Raw genomic sequence first — 23279 nt, forward strand, 5'->3', positions numbered from 1 at the left:
CTTATCCTCCCCAGTGACTTGGGGAGCTCGCCATGCTGTGATGCTACTCTGTGCATCTGAAGGAAGAATAGCCACGTTATGCAGGGGGAAAGTTACACTGTCCCATGAGAGGTTTTGAGAAATCCCAGCTGGATTGGGAACTACTGAAACCAAGTTACCAACACCCCCAAAGAAATGGGGTGAAAGCATAGGGCTAGGCATCAAGCATGACAGGGTCTAATTCTGGCTTTGCCATGGATTCATTGTGTGGCCTTGGGCAAATCACTTAACCTCCTTTTCCTAGTCTGTAAAAGGGAGGTAATGACATTTCTCTCCTGGGGAAGTGTCTGAGGAATGTTTGGGTGGAAGATGCAGTAGAAGTGCCAAGTCCTATCAATTGTTGTTATTTTATTATGAGAGCCACCAAGGAACCCCACACACGAGGGCCTGTGATCTTTCTGAGACGCGAACTTTTTTCATCCCCAAAGATAACACCCAACTGTGCCTTGTTTATTTTGGTTCCCATGGTAACTACAGCTCACAGATGGGGAGGGTTGTTCCCTAGCAACCATCCCTGAAGCTTGCTCTCAGTTCCACCTCTTTGCCTGCACTTCTGGAGTTCAGCAGGACCTGCCTGGTTAGAAGAATCACTTTGTCATCTCAACTGAGACCATGGAACAGGTGAGCGAGACATTTATGAGAAAAGCTTCACCTCTGAGCCTCCTGGAAGCTGAGCCCAATTGCCACCTCCCTTCAGACACAAAGAAACTCAGACAGACACACAAAACAAAGACAGGATGAGCCAATCAAAGACACCATTTCATAGGTGCTGCCACAGTGCTTGTCAGGCCTGAGCCAGCACATTGATCGCACTATCTTTTTTATGCCCGTCCAGGCCACATGTGGCAGGCGTGCGGGGCTATTCTTGGTCACCTCTGGCAGCTGATACTGAGCCCCATTTGGCAGGAGATACCAGGCCACTTCTGGCAGGTGTATAGTTCATCTGTAATAATAATAGTGCTTTTCCCAGCCAGAGGCGTTGTAAGAATGGCACAGCAGTACCTTCAGCAGCCTGAGAAGGTTAGTTTTTTAGCTCCATAGAGACAACTCGCTTCTTTCTCCTTGGTCAGTGGGAGCCAGAATGACAGGAGAGCCGGGACACAGTGAAAATACCGGAGGAACTGTGCTAGTAATTGTCTTTAGGAAAAGGCAGAGAAAATGGTTTGGTGATTGTATAGCTCTTTGGCCAGGAGTTGTTTTTTATGATATATATGTGTGGACATGCTGAGCACAATGTGCTCCGCGTAGGAGTCACTGGATGAAAGTCTGTGGCTTGTGCTATATAGGAAGTCAGACGAGACGCTCTAATGTTCTCTTCTGGTCTCAAGAGCTATTGATTTGTGAATGGGGCCTTCAGTTCAGTTAGAGTAGTTGTGGGCGACCTGTGGCCTGCGGACCCCCGGCTGCCTCTCCCCCACACGCTTCACGCTCTGAGACACCGAAGTCCTGCATTTTCTTGCTCCTCCCCCTCCATTCCAGCAGGAGGGGACCATAAATCACCTGATTCGGGCTCTGTCCCCGTTCCTCCCCCTTCCTCTCAGAATGCTGCAAATCAGCTGTTCGCGGCTGTTCAAACTCTGGGAGAGAGGCTCCGAAAGGGCTGGGAGAGAGGGGGAGGAGCAGGTAAGTGTGGGGCTCCAGTATCCCAATATGTGAGAGGTGGATGGGGGTGGACAGGAGCTCTGGGGGCTGCAGGTGGCACCCCAGTGGGCTGCGGGCTGCTGTGGTCCACTGAGGTGAAGGAAGGCCACTATTCATGGTTCCCCACCCCTGAGTGGGGTAACGTAGAGTCCTGCAATCTGTTAAAAATACAATTAAAATGCTTGGGTGTTCTCAAAAGGGATTGAAAATAATTCAGAAAAGAATGTAACCTCTAGGAGCTGCTGTAAGAAAAATACTAAGTAGCAATAATGATAATGCAATTAGTCCACATCCCAGAAAAGAGGATCTGCCTGTGAACTGTAAAGTCACTCAGCTTATCAGAAGCTGGAGCAATCAGGGTGTGTCTAGACTACATGCCTCCGTCGACGGAGGCATGTAGATTAGCCAGATCGGAAGAGGGAAATAAAGTCGCGATTAAAATAATTGCGGCTTCATTTAAATTTAAATGGCTGCCCCGCTCTGCCGATCAGCTGTTTGTCGGCAGATCGGGGCAGTCTTGACGCGACGCGCTGACAAAGAAGCCTTTCTTGATTGGCACAGGTAAACCTGGTTTCACGAGGCATACCTGTGCCGATCAAGAAAGGCTTCTTTGTCGGCGCGTCGCGTCCAGACTGTCCCGACCTGCCGACAAACAGCTGATCGGCAGAGCGGGGCAGCCATTTAAATTTAAATGAAGCCGCGATTATTTTAATCGTGGCTTCATTTCCCTCTGCCGATCTGGCTAATCTACATGCCTCCGTCGATGGAGGCATGTAGTTTAGACGTACCCTCCGAGTGACTAAGTTAATTGCTTTGTGACCAAAGGAAAGCAAGGGAGGCAATACTTCAAGCCTTCTGAGTCAAAGGGTGACCCACAACTGGGAGACCTGCAGAGCTGGGAAACAAACCATCTTCAGCCCATAAACATGGAAACAATAATGGTGGTAGCTTGATTTAGTCCTAGGTGGGAGGCAGGAGTTAACATTGGTACCAAGTGGGGCAGATCCATTTGGTAATGTAAAGTCCTGCAGTCTGTTAAAAATACAATTAAAATGCTTGGCTGTTCTTAAAAGGGATTGAAAATAATCCCTCTCTTGCGCAAGAAGGCAGTGTAAACAGGCAACATGATTTTCTTGAGCAAGAAACCCCTATGGCTAAAATGGCCATCAGAGCTTTCTTGCACAAAAGAGCATCCACACTGCCATGGACCCTCTTGCACAAAAGCACAGCTCTTGCGCAAAAGTACATGGTAGTGTGGACATGCTTTTGTGGAAGACCTTTTGCACAAGAACTCTTGCGCCAAACAGTTCTTGAGCAAGAAGCCTTCAGTGTAGACGTAGCCTAGCTGTTTTTTTAAACAAAAGGGCTGGCTAAATAGCATTAGCTAGTACAATTTGGGTGAGGGTGGTCAGAACAAAGCATATAATGATCACTGCGCTGTGCAAGAAGGATTTCCCTCCCTATGTGCAGCATTGCAAGGAGTCCTAGTCACGTCCCCTCCCCGTCTTTGTCGGTCTTGTCTAGTTAGACCTTAAGCCCTTTGGAGTAAGGGCAGTCTCGCACTGTGTTTGTGCAGCATCTGCCACAACGCAGTCCTAATCTTGGGTGAGTCCTTGAAGTGCCACTTTAATATACACAATAATAAAATGTTAATGCCCTCTCCCCATGGCAAATAGTATTCTATAGGGATTGATTATGCAACACTCCAGGCTGCAGCTTTTTGGACCATTCCCGTGGAACACTCTAGTGCTTTTTTTTTTATGACAGAGGATTGATGGACCAAACGGCTGCTCTGGCATGGTAATTCCTAGACTGATCAGGTGCAGCAAATTCTATTTTAAGCTGGTGTGGCATCCCCTCAGTTTGGTTGGGCTCTGTCTAACTTCTGATAAACATCTGGCCTAACCCAAATTCCGAGCTCCTGCTCTCTGCCTACCTAATACAGCCTTTGTTTCTTTTTCAAGGAGGTGCCTATGACCTCAGCCTCCCTTTCACCTGCTGCAGGAAAACATGAGTCTATACTAGCCAATGGCTCATCAGGTATGAGACACAATGGAATGGCTGCTTTGTTCACTAGCCACAACTTTGCATTCAGTCTTGCTGACGTAATTCCCAAATTCCATGGGAGTTTTCCTCCATCCTTTTACACGCTATTTGGGTTCCTGTGTGATTGCTTGTTTGCATGAGTACGTGTTGATTAGATATACATGTGTACGAAAGGATGACCACATGGGTTTGTGAACTGATTAGCTACCTACACCTGTGGGAATGAGTCAACTGGCCCTTGCCAGTGAACTCCAGTGGCAGCTAGATGCGCTGAGCCAGAGCAGCTGTGGCCATGGAGAGACCAGTGGGCTGGGCAGTGGGACCTCACTGCCGTGGTGGGACCTTGTGGCTAAGGCAGGACCGAGAGTAGGTGGGAGCTCATGGGGTCAGCAGAATCCCAATACTGCAGCTGTGATAGGGCCAGGTGGTGGGCCATGAAGCAGGCACTAATTTAAAATGGTTAACCACTTACGCTCTAGCATGTAACTGATTAACCATTTTGATATCCCTACTCACAGACATGCCTATGCTGCAGGCGTGTGTGTGTATGCAAGCAGGGCCATCCTTAGGCATAGGCAGCTGCATTTAAAATACCATCCTCTATCAAAAGGATGGCAAATCTGTGGAGCTTTTCCTTCTTTCTTTTTTTAGTGGAACCTGAAGATGGCAACAAGGAACGTATCCTGGCAGGGGCAAGGGCCAGCAGCAAGAGAACCTCCTTGAAAAGTTCCAGTAGAACCTCCTGGAAGGTCTCCAAGAGCCCTATAGAGAGTGGAACACCCACAAGTTCTCCTCAAGTCAAATCCCAGGCGTCCCCCTCTGCACAGCATCTCTACACCAGAAGTTATAGCAAACAGAATCTCCGACCCAAAACTCCTGCGCGGTGTCATCTCACCGGAGAAGGAGAAGCAGCCCGGGATGTCTCAAGTTCTAAGGAACTGGCAGTGGGGCAACATCAAAGAGGGAGGACAGGAAGTCTCTTACATCTTGCAAAGTCCACCCAGAAGGAGGCAGAAAGTGTCCAAGCCTACTCAGGTGGCAAAGAACCAGGAGCAGGGCAACATCGACCGCTGGGACTCAGGGTGCCTGGATCTCTCCGAAAGACCTCCAACACCAGCCATAAGGAAGCCAGGGAATTCCGGAATGGCTTACGTGCTAAGGAGTCCTTAGCATCCATAGGGCAAGACGTGAAAGCCGAGGGGAAGCTCTTTCAGGAGAAGGAAAGCAGCATAATCCCAGTTAACATCAAACACAAGTTCGGGAGCAGCATCGTGGAGGATCTTGTCACCGAGGAGCAGGTTGTGGAAAAAGTGGTGCAGGAGGCAGGGAGAGGGAACTTTTGGGGGAGGGTTCAGTGATTACAAATATGGCATCTGGAGGAGGGGTTTTTAGGGGGAGGCATGTGGACTTTGCAACTGGAGGCAGGTCAAGTTACTCCAGGGGAAAATTCCCTCTCTCTCCTTACACTCACAACGAAGAAGCAGAAAGTGAAGACTATTAGAGACAACAATAGTGTTGTAGTGCTAGATGGCTTGAGGCTGGGGGGGGGTGGGCAGCACCCACCCACAGGCCATATTCAGACTTGTTGCAAGAAGATGACACTCTATTGATTTCAGCTAAGCTACACTCATTTACAGCAGGTGTGAATTAGCCTGTGTATTTAGGGTGCACCGAATCATCAGGTTTCATGCTGGTGGCAGAGGTACACAGGAACAGGGCTTGCCGGGGGGGATTAGGGTACATCTTGGGCCTGCAATGAGGGCTGGAGGTGCCTCCAGGGAGTTGGGTGCACATGGGGTTTATGGGGCAAGACTGACTCCATGATGTTTGTGCTTGCCAGGCACGCCGAGCTCTGTGTGAGGCTGGTTTGATTGAAGGGCAGAAACGACTCAGCAACCTGACACCTAAAATACCAGAGAACCCCATGGCCACCACACCCTTTGCTGATTATTTTGAACTGGGTTACAATCTGAGGTCAAACATCTTCCAAGGTGAGGGGCCCTTCATTTCTACCTCCAGCTGTCCCTGTACTATTTGCACTGCCCTGGGCTCCTGCAATAGTGTTTGTGTCTCTTTAACTACACCTCCTCCCTCCCACTCCTCCTCTGCTCACCCCTTGGATTCAGAATGCGCCTTTAGCAGGATACAGTGTTAAAACTGGGGGTTAAATGAGGCATGGCGGTGGGTCCCTTTTTTGCCCATTCCTCCTTTTCTTTATCTTCCCCTCTTCCTTCTTTCCAACCAGCAACAGTGAGACATGAGGGTCCAGTGCAGCCACCCATCTTTCCACCATCCAAGAGCTGCCTAGCGGGTAGCTTTTGCAACCAAACATCCCACATTAAAAGCCCCAGTTCAAATCGTAATTCCTGTTCCTCTTTGAGGCCTTTGCAGATACTCTGGTCTGAAGCCTCTTCCCCAAGCCTCTGTGCCTCAAGTCTTCCGCGATCCCTCTAGCTGGTCTAAACTGATTGCTGATCTAATCCGATTGGTGAGCTAGGTGTTCACACTGCTCTTGCCAGCTTGGTATCCGAGAGCCTTTTCTGCAGGCACCCCTCCCCCTGCTGCTCTATGTAGCGCCATAACTAGGTTTTTTTGCACCCAGGGCAAAATATTAATTATGTGCCCCCTGTCCTTAGATTAGCACGCGTCACTCTTTTTACTTTTGTAGCTGATTATTTTTACTTACTGCGCCTCTGCATCCCTCATTATGATGCTCCCAGAGTGAGTGCCCTGCTTTCCCTCCCCTTGTTATGGCCTTGGCTCTACAAGCCCCCAGGAGTTGGATTGGGGTTATTGTGTGATGTGCCTGGCATAGCATGCAGGAACCTCAGTGGAGAGTTAGGACTTTTGTATAGGCGGGTAACAATGAAAATAGTCCATCTCCAACAGGAAGGTCAGACTTGGCCTCAGCCAGTGACCAAAAGCAAGCCCGGGTGACTTGGGAGAATGAGGTAACAATGAAGCCAAGAAGAGCTGAGCAAGTCTGAAGTCACAACTTGCTATTGCCTAGCAAGGGCTGGATGGGAGTGGTCTGGAGGTGGCTCAGATATTTTTTAGGGAGGGATTTAAGAGGGTGAAACGGTGGCTTTGTGAGTTACACCCAGGCATCAGAGCAGGTGGGGAGACCACACATAGGTGCTTGAGGGAAAAGTAGGCCTTGGGCCATGACTAAAAATGATGCCCCACCATGGGCCTGCTCTACCTAAGGACAGGAAGTCCTAGCAGACAATGGGCAAGAATTCGCTGGACAGAGCCCAAGTGATCACAGACCCCAGCAGAACACAGGGCTAAGTCAAATCTAAATGAAAATGCTAATTTCACATTCAGAGCCCTTTTCTCTGTCCTTTGTGATGGTGGGGATGCATCACAGGTGCCAGCAGCAGAGTGGCTCAGGGTAACAATTCCTGCACATCCTGTTTCTTACAGGTGGCCCATTAGAGAGTAAGAGCCTGATGAAGGATTCCTATACACCAGATGTGATTCAAAGGGCAGTCAGAGACCCCAAGCATTGGCATGGAAGGAAAACCGATGAGCTAGGTAAGTCTTCAGTCACGTGAGCAGGCAACTGATGCACTTCAGAGATTAAGAAAGGGAGCTGATGGGTTAAAGGTGGGTATTGTCACAGGAGAAGAGCCATTGAGCCAGGGCTGAGCACTCCCACAGGCAGGTGGAAATCCTTCAGGCCCACAGGGAGAGCGGTATCATTAGGAACGAAGCAGTGAATGAACTGTAGTTTGTCTTCTTTCTAGGGCGATGGCATCAGAAAAATGCCCTAAACCTTAACCTGCAAAAAGCTTTGGAGCAGAAATATGGAGAGAAGAACAAAGGTACCAAATCCTAGAAGGCCCAGGGTAAAGAAGCGAAGCACACTCCAGCTGGAATCCTTCTCTGCCTCGGCTTAGAATAAACCTCTGTGCAGGCTCGATGGGTGTGCTGGCTGAGCGTCAGTGATACCAGTGGCAGGAAGAGAACTGGGCAGTCAGCTGGCAGAAACACAATGGCAAAGCCTCTTCTCCCAGGAAAAGGGAGGGAGAGTCTTTGGGGGCAGCAGCCTGTGAGGGGACTTTAGTAGCCATGGAAGCAGTTCTCACAGAATCCCCGTGGGGTGAGAGTGGGGGGCGGAGAGGCCCACTGAAGTGTGCCGTGTGGGGGTGCAGAAAGGAAATCTGGGACCGAATGAACAAGGAGACTGACTGTCCAGCAGACTGGGGCTAGCATTTAGGAAATAGCAGGGCTGGATGGGGTTTCCACTGTGGAGAGAGAATGTATGCACATGGGCGCAGAGGAAAACCCCCCACCCCCATGACTGAATGATCATGGACGGCACTTTGAAGGCTGCCAGCCTCTTTGTCTGTCTCTCCCCCTGGATTCTGTACACCGTTCTGAACAGCAGGAAGCTCCGTGGGGACCTGGCTTGGTGAGATGCAAACCAGGCAGAAAGCTATCTGTCTGTGGGCACTTTGTGGGAAGGCTCTCTTGCAGGTATTTGTAAGGGGCCAGTCGCTCTCCATACGGCATCAGGGTGCAACTCTGGTCCCCATCAGGGGCTGAGAGGGGGAGGCAATTTCCTTCCCTCTCGTAATTCTGATTCTGTTGATTTCTGTTGAAGAAATGTGGTGGGCAAGGGGGTGTCACACAGTAACACTTATCCCGGGCTTGGGGGGCAGGGGTAGTTTGGGATCTGCTCAGGGCTGTCCTGTCTGACACAGTTCCTCAGAGAACCCAGGGGTTTCTAGTGCTCGCACCTTCCTGCTGGCTTCTCACAGAACGCCTACTTGCCACAAAGAGTCTGCAAGGAGAGAGGCGCCCGCTCTTTCCCCAGCTGTCCCACCATAGATACTGGAACTAAGGGTCCTACGGGGCCGCCACACCCCCTAGATTGAAATGGTTTCCATCATATCCAGGATTTACAGTTTGGTTCAGTGGCTCTCAGCACCCCCATGTACAAATTATTCCAGCACCCCTGGCCTCAGCCTCACTCCACACCCACAAGCTTGGAACTGCTGATTATTTTGCCCTCTGACTCTGGGCACAAAGTTGGGCTGTTTGCCTGTGGGACTAGGTCAGAGGGAGCCGACTGCAGCAGAATTCCAGGGTTTTGCAAGGAGAGGTTAAAATATAACTAGCAATACCTGTGGGACTCTCCCACCCTCAATCATTAACCATTACAGGGGTTGGGCTGGTCCAAGGCACCGTGTGTGGGGGGGCAAAAACTGCTTACTGACTAAAAAGGGAGACCAAAATGCAGGTCACAGAGGTCTCCTATTAGGCTTCCTTCTGCTTCCACATGGAGCGGCACAAGACCCAGCATGCTTCCAAGTAGCAAAGCACCACCATTCACACTGCGTGCCTGGGCTGATGCACAAAGAGGCTCCACGTGCCAGTTCAGTGCAGCCCTCAAGGCGCCCAGTTAGTGATGGAGCTTGTGTTGGTGCCTCAGCATTCTGACTGGAAAGCCTCAGCGCCTGAGCCTGCCATTCAGTGCCTTTGAACGGCACCTTGGGTTTGGCGCCACACAATGTGAGCCCGGGCGGTGCAAGCAGAACCTCCAACGAGCACCCACCACCGTCAGAACGGAGCCTGCTGCCAGCCAAGGATGCTGCCCTGTGCTTTATGCAAATAGAGGCTGGGCATTTCTGGTAGCTTGAGGCCAGGAGATGTGCACAATAAAACCTCTCTCTTCGGGGCAGCCTACAGGAAATTGCCCATGCCTGAGAGCCGGCTGGAGCCGCAGTGAGAATTGCTGTTAATTATTCATTCATATAAATAAGGAAAAGGTCCAATGATTAGTTATGTGCACCACTGGCCAGGCCTGTCCCCAGGGAGGAGGAAGGTTAAGGGGACTACTGCCCTGCAGCCCAGTGATTCAAAAGGGCCTGTGGCAGCCAGAGCCCCAAGCCTTTAACCTCACCACCAAAGCCCGGGCAGCACCGAAGGGCTGGCAGAGGGAGGCTAGCTCCAGCCGTTTTGCCGGGGGCCTCACCTCTTCTAGGACCATGGAACCAGCCCCCCACCTTTCCTATGGGCCCAGCAATTCTGTTGGCCCCCCGTCATTGGTCTAGGTAACTGCTTACTTATATTACTATTGGTCTGTTCCTCCCTCCTGCCTTTAATTAGTCTCACATGTGTACAACCTTGCCTTAAATTACATTGGAAGCACTTCATAGCCCAGGCGGTGTCACCTTATGTGTGTGTACAGTACCCAGGCCTACAGAGATGAGCTGGAAAGCAGAAAGCAGGGAAGCTGGAGGTGCACAGTGAGTAGATAAGCATCCAGGCACCTGTGTACATGGGCTGCTCATACATGGGGGTTTTACAGTCTCATTCTACTGCTTACATAGACACAATAACAAAACCAAAGCACAGACTGGCACATGTGGCCTACGCTAGTCACAACAAGCTCAGGATTGGCATAGCAAGGTGTGTAATAAGTCAGGAATGAGTTGGGCTGGAAATGCTTTGGAGAGCGTCTCTCTCCACTCTGGTCGGCCTGAGGCAGTGCTGTCAGCCCCTGGCTTTCAAAAGCAATGAATTCACTTATCTCCCCATTTAAAAACAAACACGTTTATCGGAGCTCACATTATCTAAAGGAGGAATGACACTGCTCAATGCAGGCCTAGCAGCATCCAATTACCATCACAGAAAAAACACAACCATACACTCAGAACAGCCCTTTCTTCACTTCGTCAGCCAGTCACACAGACTCAATAAGCCGACTTGACACATCCACCCATGGATTGAGAGGTGATTTTGCTAGGTCTGATCACTGGGTGGCAGTTCAGAGCCAGTGTTCCCTTGTAGAAAGGAACAAGCAAGAACTAAGGTTTCAGAAGGGTAGCCCACGTAGTCTATACAGGATAAACTTAAAAAAACAGCAAATAGTCTGGTAGCACTTTAGGGTATGTCTACACTACAGAATTAATTCGAACTAACTTAATTCGAATTAGTTAATTCGAATTAACTTAATTCGAATTAATTAATTCGAACTAAGCTAATTCGAACTAGTGCATCTAGACCTAAAAACTAATTTGAATTAGTGGTTTGCTAATTCAAAATAGCATGTCCACACTGAGTGGACCCTGAACCAAAGTTAAGGCTGGCCGGAAGCAGTGCCGGCAGGGCATCAGGTTAGAATGTAGAGTGTAGAGCTGCTGTCTCAGGCTAGCCAAGGGCTGTGCTTAAAGGGACCCAACCCCCACCCCGGACAGACAGTTCTCAGGGTTCCCTGCTTGCTTGTCTACCTCGATGAGGGACAGCAAAGCAGTCCTGTCTTGGAGTGCCCTGAGTGCCCACACTCAGCACATCACGGCACTCGGCCATCAGCCCGGCTGCACTTGCCACAGGCTGCCATCCGGGGGGGGGGGCTCAATCGGGGGCTGTCAGGATCCAGGAGACCCTGCAGGAGAGCTTCCACCCCAAGGAGCCCGCAGAGCCACCCCAGTCCTCCCCATCGGGGGCTTGTACACCATTCCTCCCTCACCTCCTTCCACTTACCCTTCCCTAGCCCCCCTTCCTGATGTACAAAATAAAGGACACGTGTGTTCAAAAATAGAAACTCTCTTTATTTAACAAAACTGCGGGTGGTGGTGGGGATTAACCTCTGGGGAGACTGGGAAAAGGAGGTGGGAGAAGGGAAGAGAGAGGGTGGGAGAGGGGAGGGGGAAACCTGGCAGGAGGGAGCTGGAAGGGGGAAGCCAGGGGAAGAAGGAGGAGGGGAAGTATAAAACTATGGTACGCCCACATCTTCAGTACTGTGTACAGATGTGATCTCCTCACCCCAGAAAAGATATTTTGGCCTTGGAAAGGGTTCCGAAAAGGGCAACTAAGATGATCAGGGGTTTGGAACAGGTCCCATATGAGGAGAGGCTAAAGTGACTGGGACTTTTCAGTTTGGAAAAGAGATTGAGGGGGGATATGATAGAGGTCTATAAAATCATGAGTGGTGTGGAGAAGGTGTATAAAGAAAAGTTCTTCATTAGTTCCCATAATAGAAGGACTAGAGGACACCAAATGAAATGAATGGGTAGCAGGCTTCAAACTAATAAGCGAAAGTTCTTCTTCACAAAGCAAATAGTCAACCTGTGGAACTCCTTGCCACAGGAGGCTGTGAAGAACTATAACAGGGTACGTCTACACTACAGCGCTAATTCGAACTAAGCTAATTCGAACTAACGCGTCTAGAACTAAAAACTAGTTCGAATTAGCATTTTGCTAATTCGAACTAGCGCGTCCACACTGATTGGACGCAGGGCGGCATTTAAGGGCAGCTGAAACCGGTTCTGGCAGGGCATCAGGTCAGTAGCTGCTTTGTGTGGCTGCTGTCTGAGGCTATCTGAGGCTCGAGCTTAAAGGGACCCCCCCGGACAGCCGGTTCTCAGCTTTTCCTGCTTGCTTGCCAACCTCGCCGAGGGACAGCAAAGCGTTGGTCTCTGTGCCCCTCTGTGTTGGTGCTTCCCTTCGGGGGGGCCGCCGCAGGTGGCAACATGGATCCACAGCTCGCCTTGCACCTTCTGGTGCACTTTCTGGACTTGCTGCTGCAAGCCTGCCACCAATGGCTCGAGGCTGCCTGGCACCACCTGGTGCACGTCAGCCCCCTGCCTCTCCGCCTGGCCGCCCTGGGGGTCGTGGAGGAGCCGCGGCAGCGCCCCGGCACCGGCGTGCCCCGCCGCGTCTGGCGTCTGGACACCAGCACCGACTGGTGGGACCGCATCGTCCTGGAGCGCTGGGAAGACCAACAGTGGACCCAGAACTTCAGGATGAGGAGGGACACCTTCCTGGAGCTCTGCGAGTGGCTCGCCCCTGCCCTGCGCAGAAGGGACACTCGCATGAGGCCCGCCATCCCCCTCCAGAAGCGGGTGGCCATCGCCCTCTGGAAGCTCTCCACACCGGACAGCTACCGGTCCGTCGGGAACCAGTTCGGCGTGGGGAGATCCACCGTCGGAGCGGTGCTCATGCAGGTATGGCACTCGTCGGCCACCGAGCCGGGGGGGGGGGGCTGCGAGGAGGGGATGGGCCGCCCCAGGGACAAAGGGGGGGCGGAAAGAGGCGAAAGCGCCCTGCACCGGAGGGGTCGGGCTGTCCCGGCCGTACTACACGCCGCCAGGGGGGTTGCTTCCGGGAGTGGGGCGCGGGGCACTGCCAGGACACGAACGCTCCCAGCCACCCGGGCGCCCCACTGATTGGCGCTTTGCTGTGTCTCTCTCCGCAGGTGGTCAAGGCCATCAACCGGGTGCTGCTCCGCAGGGTGGTCCGCCTCGCCGACCCGGACGCCGTCATCCGGGGATTCGGCGCCCTCAGCTTCCCCAACTGCGGGGGGGCCATCGACGGGACGCACATCCCCATCCGTGCCCCGGAACACCAGGCGTCCCGGTACGTCAACCGCAAGGGGTACTTCTCCGTGATCCTGCAGGCCGTGTGTGACCACCGGGGACAGTTCACGGACATTAATGTGGGCTGGTCTGGCAAAGCACACAACGCCCGGGTGTACCACAACTCCTCCGTGTGCCAGCGGCTGCAGGCCGGGACCTTCTTCCCCGACCGCCACATCAGGGTCGGGGACGTGGACATGCCCGTGTGCCTGGTGGGGGATGCCGCCTACCCACTGCAGCCCTGGCTCATGAAGCCCTACACGGGGCACCTCAATCCCTCCCGCCAGGCCTTCAATGCCAGGCTGACCAGGGCCCGCATCGTGGTGGAGGGGGCCTTCGGGCGACTGAAAGCCCACTTTCGATGCCTCCTCGCCCGTCTGGACCTGGCCGAGCACAACATCCCTCCCGTGAGCGGAAGGGGGAGGCTTTCCTGCCAGCCTGGATGGCTGAGGCTGACCGCATGGCTGGACACTACGGTCAGCCCCGCACCACCGCCATCCGGGAAGCCCAGCGGGGGGCCGTCCGGATCCGGGAAGCCCTGCGGGAGAGCTTCCTGGTGGAGGAGGAGGACTGACCTCTCCCTTGCATGCCCCACTGGGGCCTTCTTCCACCCTACCCCCTTCCCCTTTCCCCTCCCTACCTACTGTAAAATAAAGACACCTGTTTTTCAAACAAAAATGTATGTTTATTTAACATAAGTGGGGTGGGGGGGGAGGAATGAGGGTGGGAGAGGGGAGGGGGAAACCTGGGACGAGGGAGCTGGAAGGGGAGGGAAGGGAGGAAGGGAAAGGAAAGCTCAGTGGTGGGAGTCCGGCTGCCTCTCCCGTCTCGCCACACTGCGGGTCCGGGGGCGATGGTGGGAAATGGTTGTGGAGGGGGGGGCAGGAGGGACAGGGGGTGTGGAGGAAGCAGGAGCGGAAGCAGGAGTGGGAGCAGGAGGGGGAGCAGGAGGAGCAGGAGGAGCAGGGGGAGCAGGAGGAGCAGGGGGAGGAGGAAATGGGAAGCGGTCGAGCAGGCTCTGGAGGTGGCCTCGCAGGGCACGGCCCTGCTCCTCCAGGGCCTCCAGACTCCTCCGGCGCAGCCTCAGGTCCTCCTGGACCCAGTGGTCCTGGGTGCGGAGCTGGTGGTCCATGAACCGGAGGTGCCGCCTTTGGTACTCCTCCTCGTTCCTGGCTCTCCTGCTTGCCCGGGCACGGGCAGCTGCTGCAGGAGGTGTGGTGCACCCTGCAGGCCCAGGTGCTGCAGCTGTGGTGCAACAAGACCAGCGGTCAATTACCCCAGGGGCCCAGGTGTGTGAAACCCAGCTCCCCTCTGCAAGGCCAGGGCCCCTGCAGGATCCCCAGCTGCTGCTCCTTGGTGGGCAAGGCCCAGGCGCACGGTCCCGGGGCTCCCTCTCGCCCCAGCCCCCCGTACACATAAGGGGAACATGATGGTACTCACAGGTGGACGCCTCCCCGGCCTCGGACGACACAGGCGAGTGGCTCTGTGGGGTGCCTCGGGGGTCCCGGGTCCTGGGCAGGCTGGCGGCAGGCTCCTGGCTCTCAGAGCCCTCCTCCTCCTCCTCCGTCTCCAGGAGCGGGCCCTCTGCCCCGGGGTCTATCACGTCCCGGGGGGCAGGGACGGCATGAGCCCCCAGGAGGCGGTCCAGGGCGTGGAAGTGGGGGCAGGCCTCCGGGTCGGCCCCTGGCTGGCAGGCCCGGGAGTAGGACTGCCGCAGGTCCTTAATTTTACACCGGGCCTGCTCCCGGCTGCGCTGGTGGCCCCTGGCGGCCAGGCTGGCAGCCATGCGGCCGTAAACGGCCGCGTTCCTGTGGCTAGTGCGGAGATCATGGACATTGGAGGCTTCCCCCCAAACCTCGATGAGGTTCACGATCTCCGCACTTGACCAAGCGGGCGCCCGCCTTTTGCACCCCCGGGCAGGCTCCTGGGAGCCGCCAGGCTGGTCCTGGGGAGCAGTGGAGGGCTGGGTGTCATCGGGTGGCTGGCTCATGTTGTGGCAGGTGCAGGGTCTGCTGGCACGGGTGCTTGCAGCCTTGCAACTTGCACAAACTGTGTAGCCAGCCCTTGGCCCTTTAAGGGCTCCGGGGCCGGATGGGGGGCAATAGAGTTTCCCTGGTGTTGGCCAGAGTGGCCACCAGGGAAACCTGGGAAGCCTTAGCCTCCCACTAGTTCGAATTAAGGGTCTACACAGCCCTTAATTCCAACTAGCTAGTTCGAACTAGGCTTAATCCTCGTAAAATTAGGTTTACCTAGTTCGAACTAAGCGCTCCGTTAGTTCGAATTAAGTTCGAACTAACGGAGCGCTAGTGTAGCGCCTATCAAAGTTAGTTCGAACTAACGTCCGTTAGTTCAAACTAACTTTGTAGTGTAGACATACCCAGAGTTTAAAGAGAAGTTAGATAAAGTCATGGAGGTTGGGTCCATGGAGTGGTATTAGCCAAGGCGTAGGAATGGTGTTCCTGGCCTCTGTTTGTGGAAGGCTGGAGAGAGATGGCACGAGACAAATGGCTTGGTCATTGTCTTCAGTCCATCCCCTCCGGGGTAGCTGATGTTGGCCACTGTCGGCAGACAGGCTACTGGGCTAGATGGACCTTTGGTCTGACACAGTGTGGCCATTGTAAGCTCAGGGCCCAGGGCCGGGGGTCTCACTGGACCACCTTGATTCTCATGCAAACCTGCTCCTGGGTTTGCATGTGGCCTTTGGTGGGCAGGCTGGCAGCTATCCTGCCCTAGACGGCCACTTTCCTGTGCCTAGTGCGGAGGCTGTGGATGTTGGAGGCCTCCCCCCAAACCTGGATGAGGTCCACGATCTCCGCACTAGACCAAGCGGGCACCCACCTCTTGCGGCCCCGGGCAGGCTCCTGGGAGCCGCCAGCCTGGTCCCGGGAAGAGGAGAAGGGCTGGGTGGCAGCAGGTGGCTGGCTCGTGCCGTGCCAGGTGCAGGGTCTGCTGGCTGGGTGCTGGCAGGCTTGCACCTGGCACGGGCACCATAGCCAGCCCGTGCCCCTTTAAGGGCTCCAGGGCTGGGAGGAGGGCAGACGAGTTTCCCTGGTGGTGCCCAGAGTGGCCACCAGGGCAAGCTGGGAAGGACTAGCCTCCCACTAGTTCGAATTAAGTGGCTACACACCCCTTAATTCGAACTACTTACTTTGAACTAGGTGTTAGTCCTCATAGAATGATGTTTCCCTAGTTTGATTAAGTGCTCCGCTAGTTCAAATTACGTTCGAACTAGCGGTTTGCATGTGTAGCGCCTATGAAAGTTAATTCGAACTAACGGCTATTAGTTCGAACTAACTTTGTAGTGTAGACATACCCTCATAGACTAACAAAACATGTAGATGGTATCATGAGCTTTCGTGGGCATAGCCCACTTCTTCAGATGACTGGTGTGTTATATGTCCAAAACCAAAATAAATAGGGGCGTGGGGGACAAAAGGAGGAAGTGGGTATATAAATATCAAAGGGAAAACGGAGGTGGTATGTAACAGACACCTAAATACTGGATAGTTAAAAGGAGCAGATAAGGACCATTGGGGTATGTCTACACTACAGCGCTAGTTCGAACTAACTTAGTTCGAATTAGTTAATTCGAACTAAGCTAATTCGAACTAACGCGTCTAGAACTAAAAACTAGTTTGAATTAGCGTTTTGCTAATTCGAACTAGCAAGTCCACATTGAGTGGACTCTGAACAGGGCTTAAGGATGGCCGGAAGCAGTGCCGGCAGGGCATCAGAGGAGGACTTAGAGCGTGGAGATGCTGTCTCAGGCTAGCCGAGGGCTGCGCTTAAAGGGTCCCGACCCCCACCCCGGACAGACAGTTCTAAGGGGTGCCCCGCTTGCAAAGAAGTTCTGGCTTGGAGTGCCCGGAGTACCCACACTGGGCACATCACACCACTCGGCCTTCAGCCCGGCTGCACTTGCCGCAGGCTGCCATCTGGGGAGAGGGAACAATCAGGGGGCTGCAGGAGAACTTCCACCCCCAGAAGCCCGCAGAGCCAGCCCAGTCCTCCCCATCGGGGACTCGTACCCCATTCCTCCCTCACCTCCTTCCACTTACCCTTCCCTAGCCCCCCTTCTTATAGATGTACAAAATAAAGATAACGTTTCTTCCAACATTGACTCTGTCTTTAAAACTGGGGGAGACTGGGAAAAGGAGGTGGGAGAGGGGAAGAGAAAGGCTGGGAGAGGGAAGGGCAACTAACATGATCAGGGGTTGGGAACAGGTCCCATATGAAGAGAGGCTACAGAGACTGGGACTGTTCAGCTTAGAAAAGAGGAGACAGAGGGGGGACAGGATAGAGGTCTCTAAAAGCAGGGGTTGGGTGGAGAGGGTGCATTCATAAAAGTTCTTCCTGAGTTCCCATAAAGAAGGACTAGAGGACACCAAAGGAAAGGAATGGGTAGCAGGCTTGAAACTAGTAAGAGAAAGTTGTTGTTCTTCCCAAAGCAAATAGTTAACCTGCGGAACTCCTTGCTGCAGGAGGCTGTGAAGGCTGGAACTAGAACAGAGTTGAAAGGGAAGTGAGATCAAGTCATGGAGGTTGGGTCCATGGAGTAGTCTTAGCCAGGGGGTAGGAGTGGTGTCCCTGCCCAAAGTTTGTGGAAGGCTGGAGAGGGATGGCATGAGACTAATGGCTTGGTCACTGTCTTCGGTCCATCCCCTCCAGAGTCCCTAGGGTTGGCCGCTGTCGGCAGACAGGCTACTGGGCTAGATGGACCTTTGGTCTGACCCAGGACGGCCATTGTAAGCTCAGGGCTCAGGGTCGGGGGTCTCAGTGGACCCCCTTGATTTTCATGCACACCTGCTCCTGGGTGGCCAGGCTGGCAGCTCTCCTGCCCTAGACAGCCACTTTCCTGTGCCTAGTGTGGAGATCATGGACGAGGTCCACGATGTCCGCACTAGCCCAGGAAGGTGCCCGCCTCTTGCGGTCCAGGGCAAGCTCCCGGGAGCCGCCAGCCTGGTCCCGGGAAGAGGGGGTGGGCTGGGGGACATCGGGTGGGTGGCTCTGTGCCATGCCAGGTGCAGGGTCTGCTGGCTGGGTGCTGGCAGGCTTGCACCTGGCACGGGCACCGTAGCCAGCCCGTGCCCCTTTAAGGGGTCTGGGGCCGGGAGGGGGGCAATAGAGTTTCCCTGGTGTTGGCCAGAGTGGCCACCAGGGAAACCTGGGGAGGGCTAGCCTCCTACTAGTTCGAATTAAGGGGCTACACACCCCTTAATTCGAACTAGTAAGTTCGAACTAGGCTTAATCCTCGTAAAATGAGGTTTTCCTAGTTCAAACTAAGCGCTCCGCTAGTTCGATTCAAATTCGAACTAGCGGAGCGCTAGTGTAGCGGCTATGAATGTTAGTTCGAACTAACATCCGTTAGTTCGAACTAACATTGTAGTGTAGACGTACCCTTAGTTAGCAATTAGAGAGGAAGCATATTAACCTCAGAATCTACACAAAGAACCATTGGCACCTTTGTTGGTTGGTTGGTAGATAATGTCCCAGCCATCCAGGATTCAAATCGTTGGCATACAAAATAAACTTGTGAATAAACCTGTGTATGTGGCTTGTGAAGTTCTTTCTCTAGCACATTTACCTCTCATTAGCTGCTACCATCTTCTACAAACAGCCAGTTCACTAGGAATCCCGTACATGATAGTATTTGAGCAATTAGAGATAAGCGATCCATTAACCATAGTTTGTCCACCTGCACAACTTTCCCCCCTACCCCAACTCCAGTTTTCCCTGTATTAATCCATATTCTCTGATATTTGTCCACTCTGGGTTTGTGTCCTGGTGATAAGGCTTCCTAGAAACATTATTCTGCAGGACAGAGTCACAATTAGGAAAGTTTTCTCCAGTTGCAGCCAAGTTTTTCCATTTCTTTCATCCCTTTCCTCCCACCCACCTTGTCCCGTCATTAACCGTTCCAATCTTTCCTAGGTATCTACATCCTTCCAACACTTAATACTTCTGGATGAGTATTATCTTTCTAGATAAACTAGAACAGTTTTTAGAATGTGAGGCATTTCATTCCTGGTATTTGTGCCAAAGACTTATCCATAATACGAACTTTAATTGTTCACTCTGTGACGTCTGCATTCAACTCAACATAACATTACAGCAGGACCAAGGCAAAGCTAACATAATAATGACGGGGGATTAGAGCTTTGTAATGAACAGATCTCTCCAAGGGAGCTTAGTTTCCTGATTTCTCTATTCCAATATATTGATACAGCTGAGGAGGACAGTGCTAATTCACATCTGCCATTCTGGGAAGAAGAATGGTCCTCTGTGTTTTTCCTGCCTGGGATCGGGAGAGCAAACAGTGGGGACAACAAGAGACATGTTTCAACCGGTGGAATTTCCATCCATTCACCTGCTTTCTTGTCTTTGCCACTTCTCTCGCAGTGCTCAGATAGCTCTCTGGTCCTGGCAGCTAGTTCCTGTCCTGCTCATTAAGGCAAAGCAATGTAATCGCCAAACTTCCGGGTTTTGAAGAGCTGAATGGCCTGCATTTGAAGTGCAGGCTCCCTCTTCCCACTGACAGATTCTCCATCACAGGGCAATTTTCCAAATGCCTGTTTGGCTTCTGATGTCTGATCAGCTAGGAGGCTTTTCTCACCCACGGAGGTCTTCTCCTCGGGTTTGCAACCAGGAAAGAAGCAGTACTCCCCTACCTGGCGTAGAAAAACTGGCTCAGTGCCATCAGGGTTGAACATGACCACATGACCCTCTTGTACAGACTCTTCTTTTGGAAAATCAACCTCCTCCAAGAGGATGGGTGAGGAAACATTGCTGGGTTCTGGTATGCCATGTGGAGCCTTGGGGAACATAACATAGCTGCCAAATTCAGGAGTGGCTGATGCTGGAGGGGGGACTTGGATGGCAACAGGGTGCTCAGGAGCTCGCTCAGGGCTAGGGGTGTGCTCTGTAGCATGGGGCAGGCATGGGCTGGACATCAACACTCCAACAGCACTGAGCATCCCCTCTGGCGGGGCCTGTGCAGGGGAGAGATGAGCAGAGTCACTTGCTGGCATCAGTGACAGACCTTCTGTGGTGACGTATCCCATTGGCCATTTCTGACAGGAGTTGTTTGGGGTGGCAGCAGTCAGTGACCTCTGACCTTCGGCGTCCCCTTGCACCGCTTCCCCAGTCCCCCTGCACTGGCCTTGTGGCCCTTCTTGCCCTTCAGCAGGTGGCTGCTTGATCTCTTCCTGAGCAGGCCGCGAGACGGGGCGGAGCTGAGCTGCTCCTCTCGCCTCCCCTGCTAGCGGGGTCTGGGAATTGGACCCCTCGGGCAGGGACACATACTCCAGCGACACCGGCCTCCCCCTGCTGAGGAATGGAGCAGCGTCCGAGTGCTGAGGAACGTCAGGCGGGGAACACTCGTGGGGGAGGTGCAAGTAGGGACCATTGAAGTCAAAGCAGGACATGGGGGCCTGAGACGCAGGGATCTCAGCACTGCTCCTGCAGGGGAGCATGGCGGGCATCACTGGCTGACTGGTGGCCTGACTCGAACGGCAGCCAGCCGGGGCTGAGGGAGGTGGAGCAGGAGCTGCCGTTTCCAGTGTTTGATACGGGTTCTCTGAGTCCAGCACACTGAGGAAGCACTTCATCCTCTCATCCATGGCTCCAGGGAGCTCTGCTGAGCTGACCTTCATCAATCTGCAAGAGGGTGGGGTGGAGAACAAGAGGAGACAGAGGAGTCACCCAGCAGAGAGCACCATACAGACAGTGAGTAGAGCTGAGGGCCCCCTGGGAGAAAGGTCTCCTGGGATTAGCAGGAATCTTTCCCTGAGGCAGATTATCCCATAAGTGCCTATGGTAAAGTTCTTGCACCTCCCTCTGAAGCAGCTAGCACCAGCCAGGGCTGCCAATGGGGAGCAGGGAAACACAAAGGGAAAAGCTGCATTTGGGCCTGGTGATTTTTAAGGGCCTGGGTCTCCAGGTCGCTGCTACAGCACCAATGGCAGGGGCTGGAGCCCCAGATCTTTAAATCGTCACCGAAGCCCTGTACAACACGCTCCAGGCGCCCCTGAAGAGCTGGCTATGAGAGGCTAGCCCCATCCCTGCCCCTTCTGGTTACTGCCCCATGGAAGGGCACAGACCTTGGCCTCCTCCCACTTCGGACAGAAGCCCGGCAAGCCCCTGAAACCTGCGTCTGTTCCTGGCAGGATACTGGAATGAACCTTTGGGCTGGACCCAGTCTGGCAGTTTCTGGAGTGCAGGGGGCCCAAGCAGCACATCACTCTTCAGAGACCACGTTGACCCACTTATATAGCCCCAGACTTTGCACGGCACTTGGCTGAGCTTATAAAAAGACGTGATCCTTGCCCCAAGGATCTTACAGCCACTGAGGTAGAAGCTGGAGAAAGGAGGGGGCAGGCAAGGAGAGGTGGGGCTCAGATATATACAAATAATGTCCTGAACTTTTCAAAAGTCGCCAGTGGTGACCGGGCACCCACCCTGAGACACCTGAAAGAGCCGATGGTCGTTAACAGCTGCACCCAGCGCTTACAATGTGCTAGAATGCAGAGTTGGGATATAGCACGTCTAAAGCAGCCGTGGCTTGGGACACACATTTCAACTCTGTCTGAGGTAAACCCCTCCCTCTTTTGCCTGCTTCCTGGGGAAAAGCATCCAGCCAAGGCCGCTGCAGAAGTCAGACAGAGCTCCCTGCCCTTCCCCTCAGGAGCAGACATCATTCTCACAGGAAGGGATGGGTAGGAAGGAGCAGAAAGACCCCAGCAGCTCAGGGAAGCCCCTCTGAGGGGGCAGCTCCTCCGCTCATCTCTGCAGCACCTGGTCTGGGAAGGGACAGAGGATGTGAAGAGCCCCTGGAACCATTTTTCCAGCCTGGAAGGGGATAGGATACCTGGCTGCAGACCTCTAAGCCCTGGGAAAAGGGGGTACCCTACAACCTTCCTATACTGGGAGCTACAAGAAGGGCAGTCTTGGGCTCCTTACATTGGCCCCACACTTCTCTTGCAGTGGAGGAATTATCCTCTGCCCTACTGCAGCTGCTCTCTGGCTCTTTTAAGCTGCCAGGGACAGAACTGGCCACAAGTGTGGCATAGACCTCACTGCCAGATGACAGGGATATGGGGGGCTAAATGAATGTGTGCTGGGGGTGCTTATTCACCTGCATTTCCAGCTTGGGAAATCAAGGGCAGTGAGATAAGCCCATTTCCAGAGGTCAGGGAGGAAGGGGCAGGGTTTGGAACTGGTATTTCCAGCCAAGGAGACGAGGGGCTGCAAGTCCATCTATTGACATTTCCAGATAGGCATGTGGTGGGAGGGATGCGCCAAGGTTTATCAATTATGCCACTTATATTTGTCCTCCCCTGCCCCGACAGGGATCAGCCACCGCAGGAACTGAGATGCCCCTATTACCACATAATCTCTTGGGGAGTCACACCACCGAGCTGTGCACTGACCACTCACCCTTCTAGCACCTGGATGCTGCTGGCCTGGTCTGTCTTCTCGGAATGGCTCTGCTTGCCAAAGCCCCCCATCACGAGTGGTGCTTTCTGTAGAAAGACAAGAGCTGATAACAGCACTCTCCAAAGAGAGAGGCAATTCCCAGAGGGCAATAGGGATCCAGGAGTCCTGCAGTGGGGATGCCACAGTGTGTGGTAACACTTTAACCCCTCCTGGGGATGACTTTGCTCCTGGGGACTGGTGGCAGGATGAGGTTGAATAGGTCTGGAATGGGCCTCACTTTGCCCCAGAAAAGAGCAGAGGAGAAGTCGTCCAGGCAACCTAGAGGACTATTCCCTTCTCCCCATCCCTTCCCAGCCAATGGGAGTGATGAGGAAGGAGTCTACAGGCAAGTATTTCTTTGCGCTGCTGTTCTCTCGCACTGCAGTGTGTGGCGGGGCGGACTAGCCTTGTGGGTAGGATCAAAGCAAGCTGGGGGCCAAATTCCCCATGCCTGGAGTAAAGGCTTGAGAGGCCAATTCATCTGCCTGCTTGAATCTGGAGGATGAGCCAGGCCTCAATAGAAATAGAGACTAGGTGGGGAAGAGAAGAGCTGGTGACTATAAAGAGCGGGGTGAGGCTAACTGGAAGAAGGAGACCCAGGGAAGGGTAGGAGGGAAGTAGCCTGAGAGGAGGCTGAGATGGGGGAGGCAGAACACCAGCTACTCCAGGGCTGAACAGGAAGCCTGACTGGAAACAGGGACCCTGAAAAGC

At 53.5% G+C, this 23279-nt stretch overlaps 3 protein-coding genes across 7 annotated transcripts in view; 1 reads left to right on the plus strand and 2 right to left on the minus strand.

The window, feature by feature from the left end:
• Positions 1-509: 509 nt before the first annotated feature.
• On the plus strand, positions 510-7649 carry CIMIP4 (ciliary microtubule inner protein 4). 3 transcript variants are annotated; one of them, XM_006133798.4, is made up of 6 exons: positions 510-660; positions 3645-3720; positions 4378-5024; positions 5567-5717; positions 7153-7263; positions 7476-7649. In XM_006133798.4, exons 1-6 carry the CDS (start codon positions 652-654, stop codon positions 7565-7567), a joined length of 1086 nt encoding a protein of 361 aa, XP_006133860.2. In that variant the 5' UTR covers positions 510-651; the 3' UTR covers positions 7568-7649. The 3 variants fall into 3 exon arrangements, with proteins under 3 accessions (XP_006133860.2, XP_025045780.2, XP_025045781.2); XM_025189995.2 differs by lacking the exon at positions 510-660 and adding an exon at positions 848-1059; XM_025189996.2 differs by lacking the exon at positions 510-660 and adding an exon at positions 1567-1662.
• A 6154-nt stretch (positions 7650-13803) lies between these two features.
• Positions 13804-16664, minus strand: LOC142830768 (uncharacterized). Its single transcript, XM_075937667.1, has 2 exons — positions 14535-16664; positions 13804-14339 (listed from the first exon to the last, which is right to left on the minus strand). Exons 1-2 carry the CDS (start codon positions 15082-15084, stop codon positions 13891-13893), a joined length of 999 nt encoding a protein of 332 aa, XP_075793782.1. The 5' UTR covers positions 15085-16664; the 3' UTR covers positions 13804-13890.
• Positions 16665-18415: 1751 nt separating this feature from the next.
• CSF2RB (colony stimulating factor 2 receptor subunit beta) overlaps positions 18416-23279 on the minus strand; it is a 32340-nt gene continuing 27476 nt past the window's right edge. For 2 of the 3 annotated variants that reach the window (XM_075937689.1, XM_075937693.1), the window contains 2 exons: positions 22530-22615; positions 18417-20750 (listed from right to left, as the gene is read on the minus strand). In XM_075937689.1, the coding sequence (XP_075793804.1) occupies positions 19541-20750; positions 22530-22615 (1296 nt within the window). In that variant the 3' untranslated portion in view covers positions 18417-19540. Of the gene's footprint in view, positions 20751-22529; positions 22616-23279 lie in introns of all 3 variants that reach the window. The other variant, XM_075937699.1, reaches the window with a different exon arrangement.

The sequence above is a fragment of the Pelodiscus sinensis genome, chromosome 1 (assembly GCF_049634645.1).
Source record: "Pelodiscus sinensis isolate JC-2024 chromosome 1, ASM4963464v1, whole genome shotgun sequence".
Classification (NCBI taxonomy): domain Eukaryota; kingdom Metazoa; phylum Chordata; order Testudines; family Trionychidae; genus Pelodiscus; species Pelodiscus sinensis.

What these genes read in the sequence shown, in the direction of transcription:
- CIMIP4 (XM_025189995.2), top strand. Translation starts at nt 880, where the DNA reads ATGTGGCAGGCGTGCGGGGCTATTCTTGGTCACCTCTGGCAGCTGATA. An exon ending in ACTAGCCAATGGCTCATCAG is followed by an intron (nt 3,721 to 4,377) that starts GTATGAGACACA and finishes TTCTTTTTTTAG; the next exon opens with TGGAACCTGAAGATGGCAAC. An exon ending in ATCTTGTCACCGAGGAGCAG is followed by an intron (nt 5,025 to 5,566) that starts GTTGTGGAAAAA and finishes TGTGCTTGCCAG; the next exon opens with GCACGCCGAGCTCTGTGTGA.
- LOC142830768 (XM_075937667.1), bottom strand. Translation starts at nt 15,084, where the DNA reads ATGAGCCAGCCACCCGATGACACCCAGCCCTCCACTGCTCCCCAGGAC. An exon ending in GGCCGGGGAGGCGTCCACCT is followed by an intron (nt 14,340 to 14,534) that starts GTGAGTACCATC and finishes GTTGCACCACAG; the next exon opens with CTGCAGCACCTGGGCCTGCA.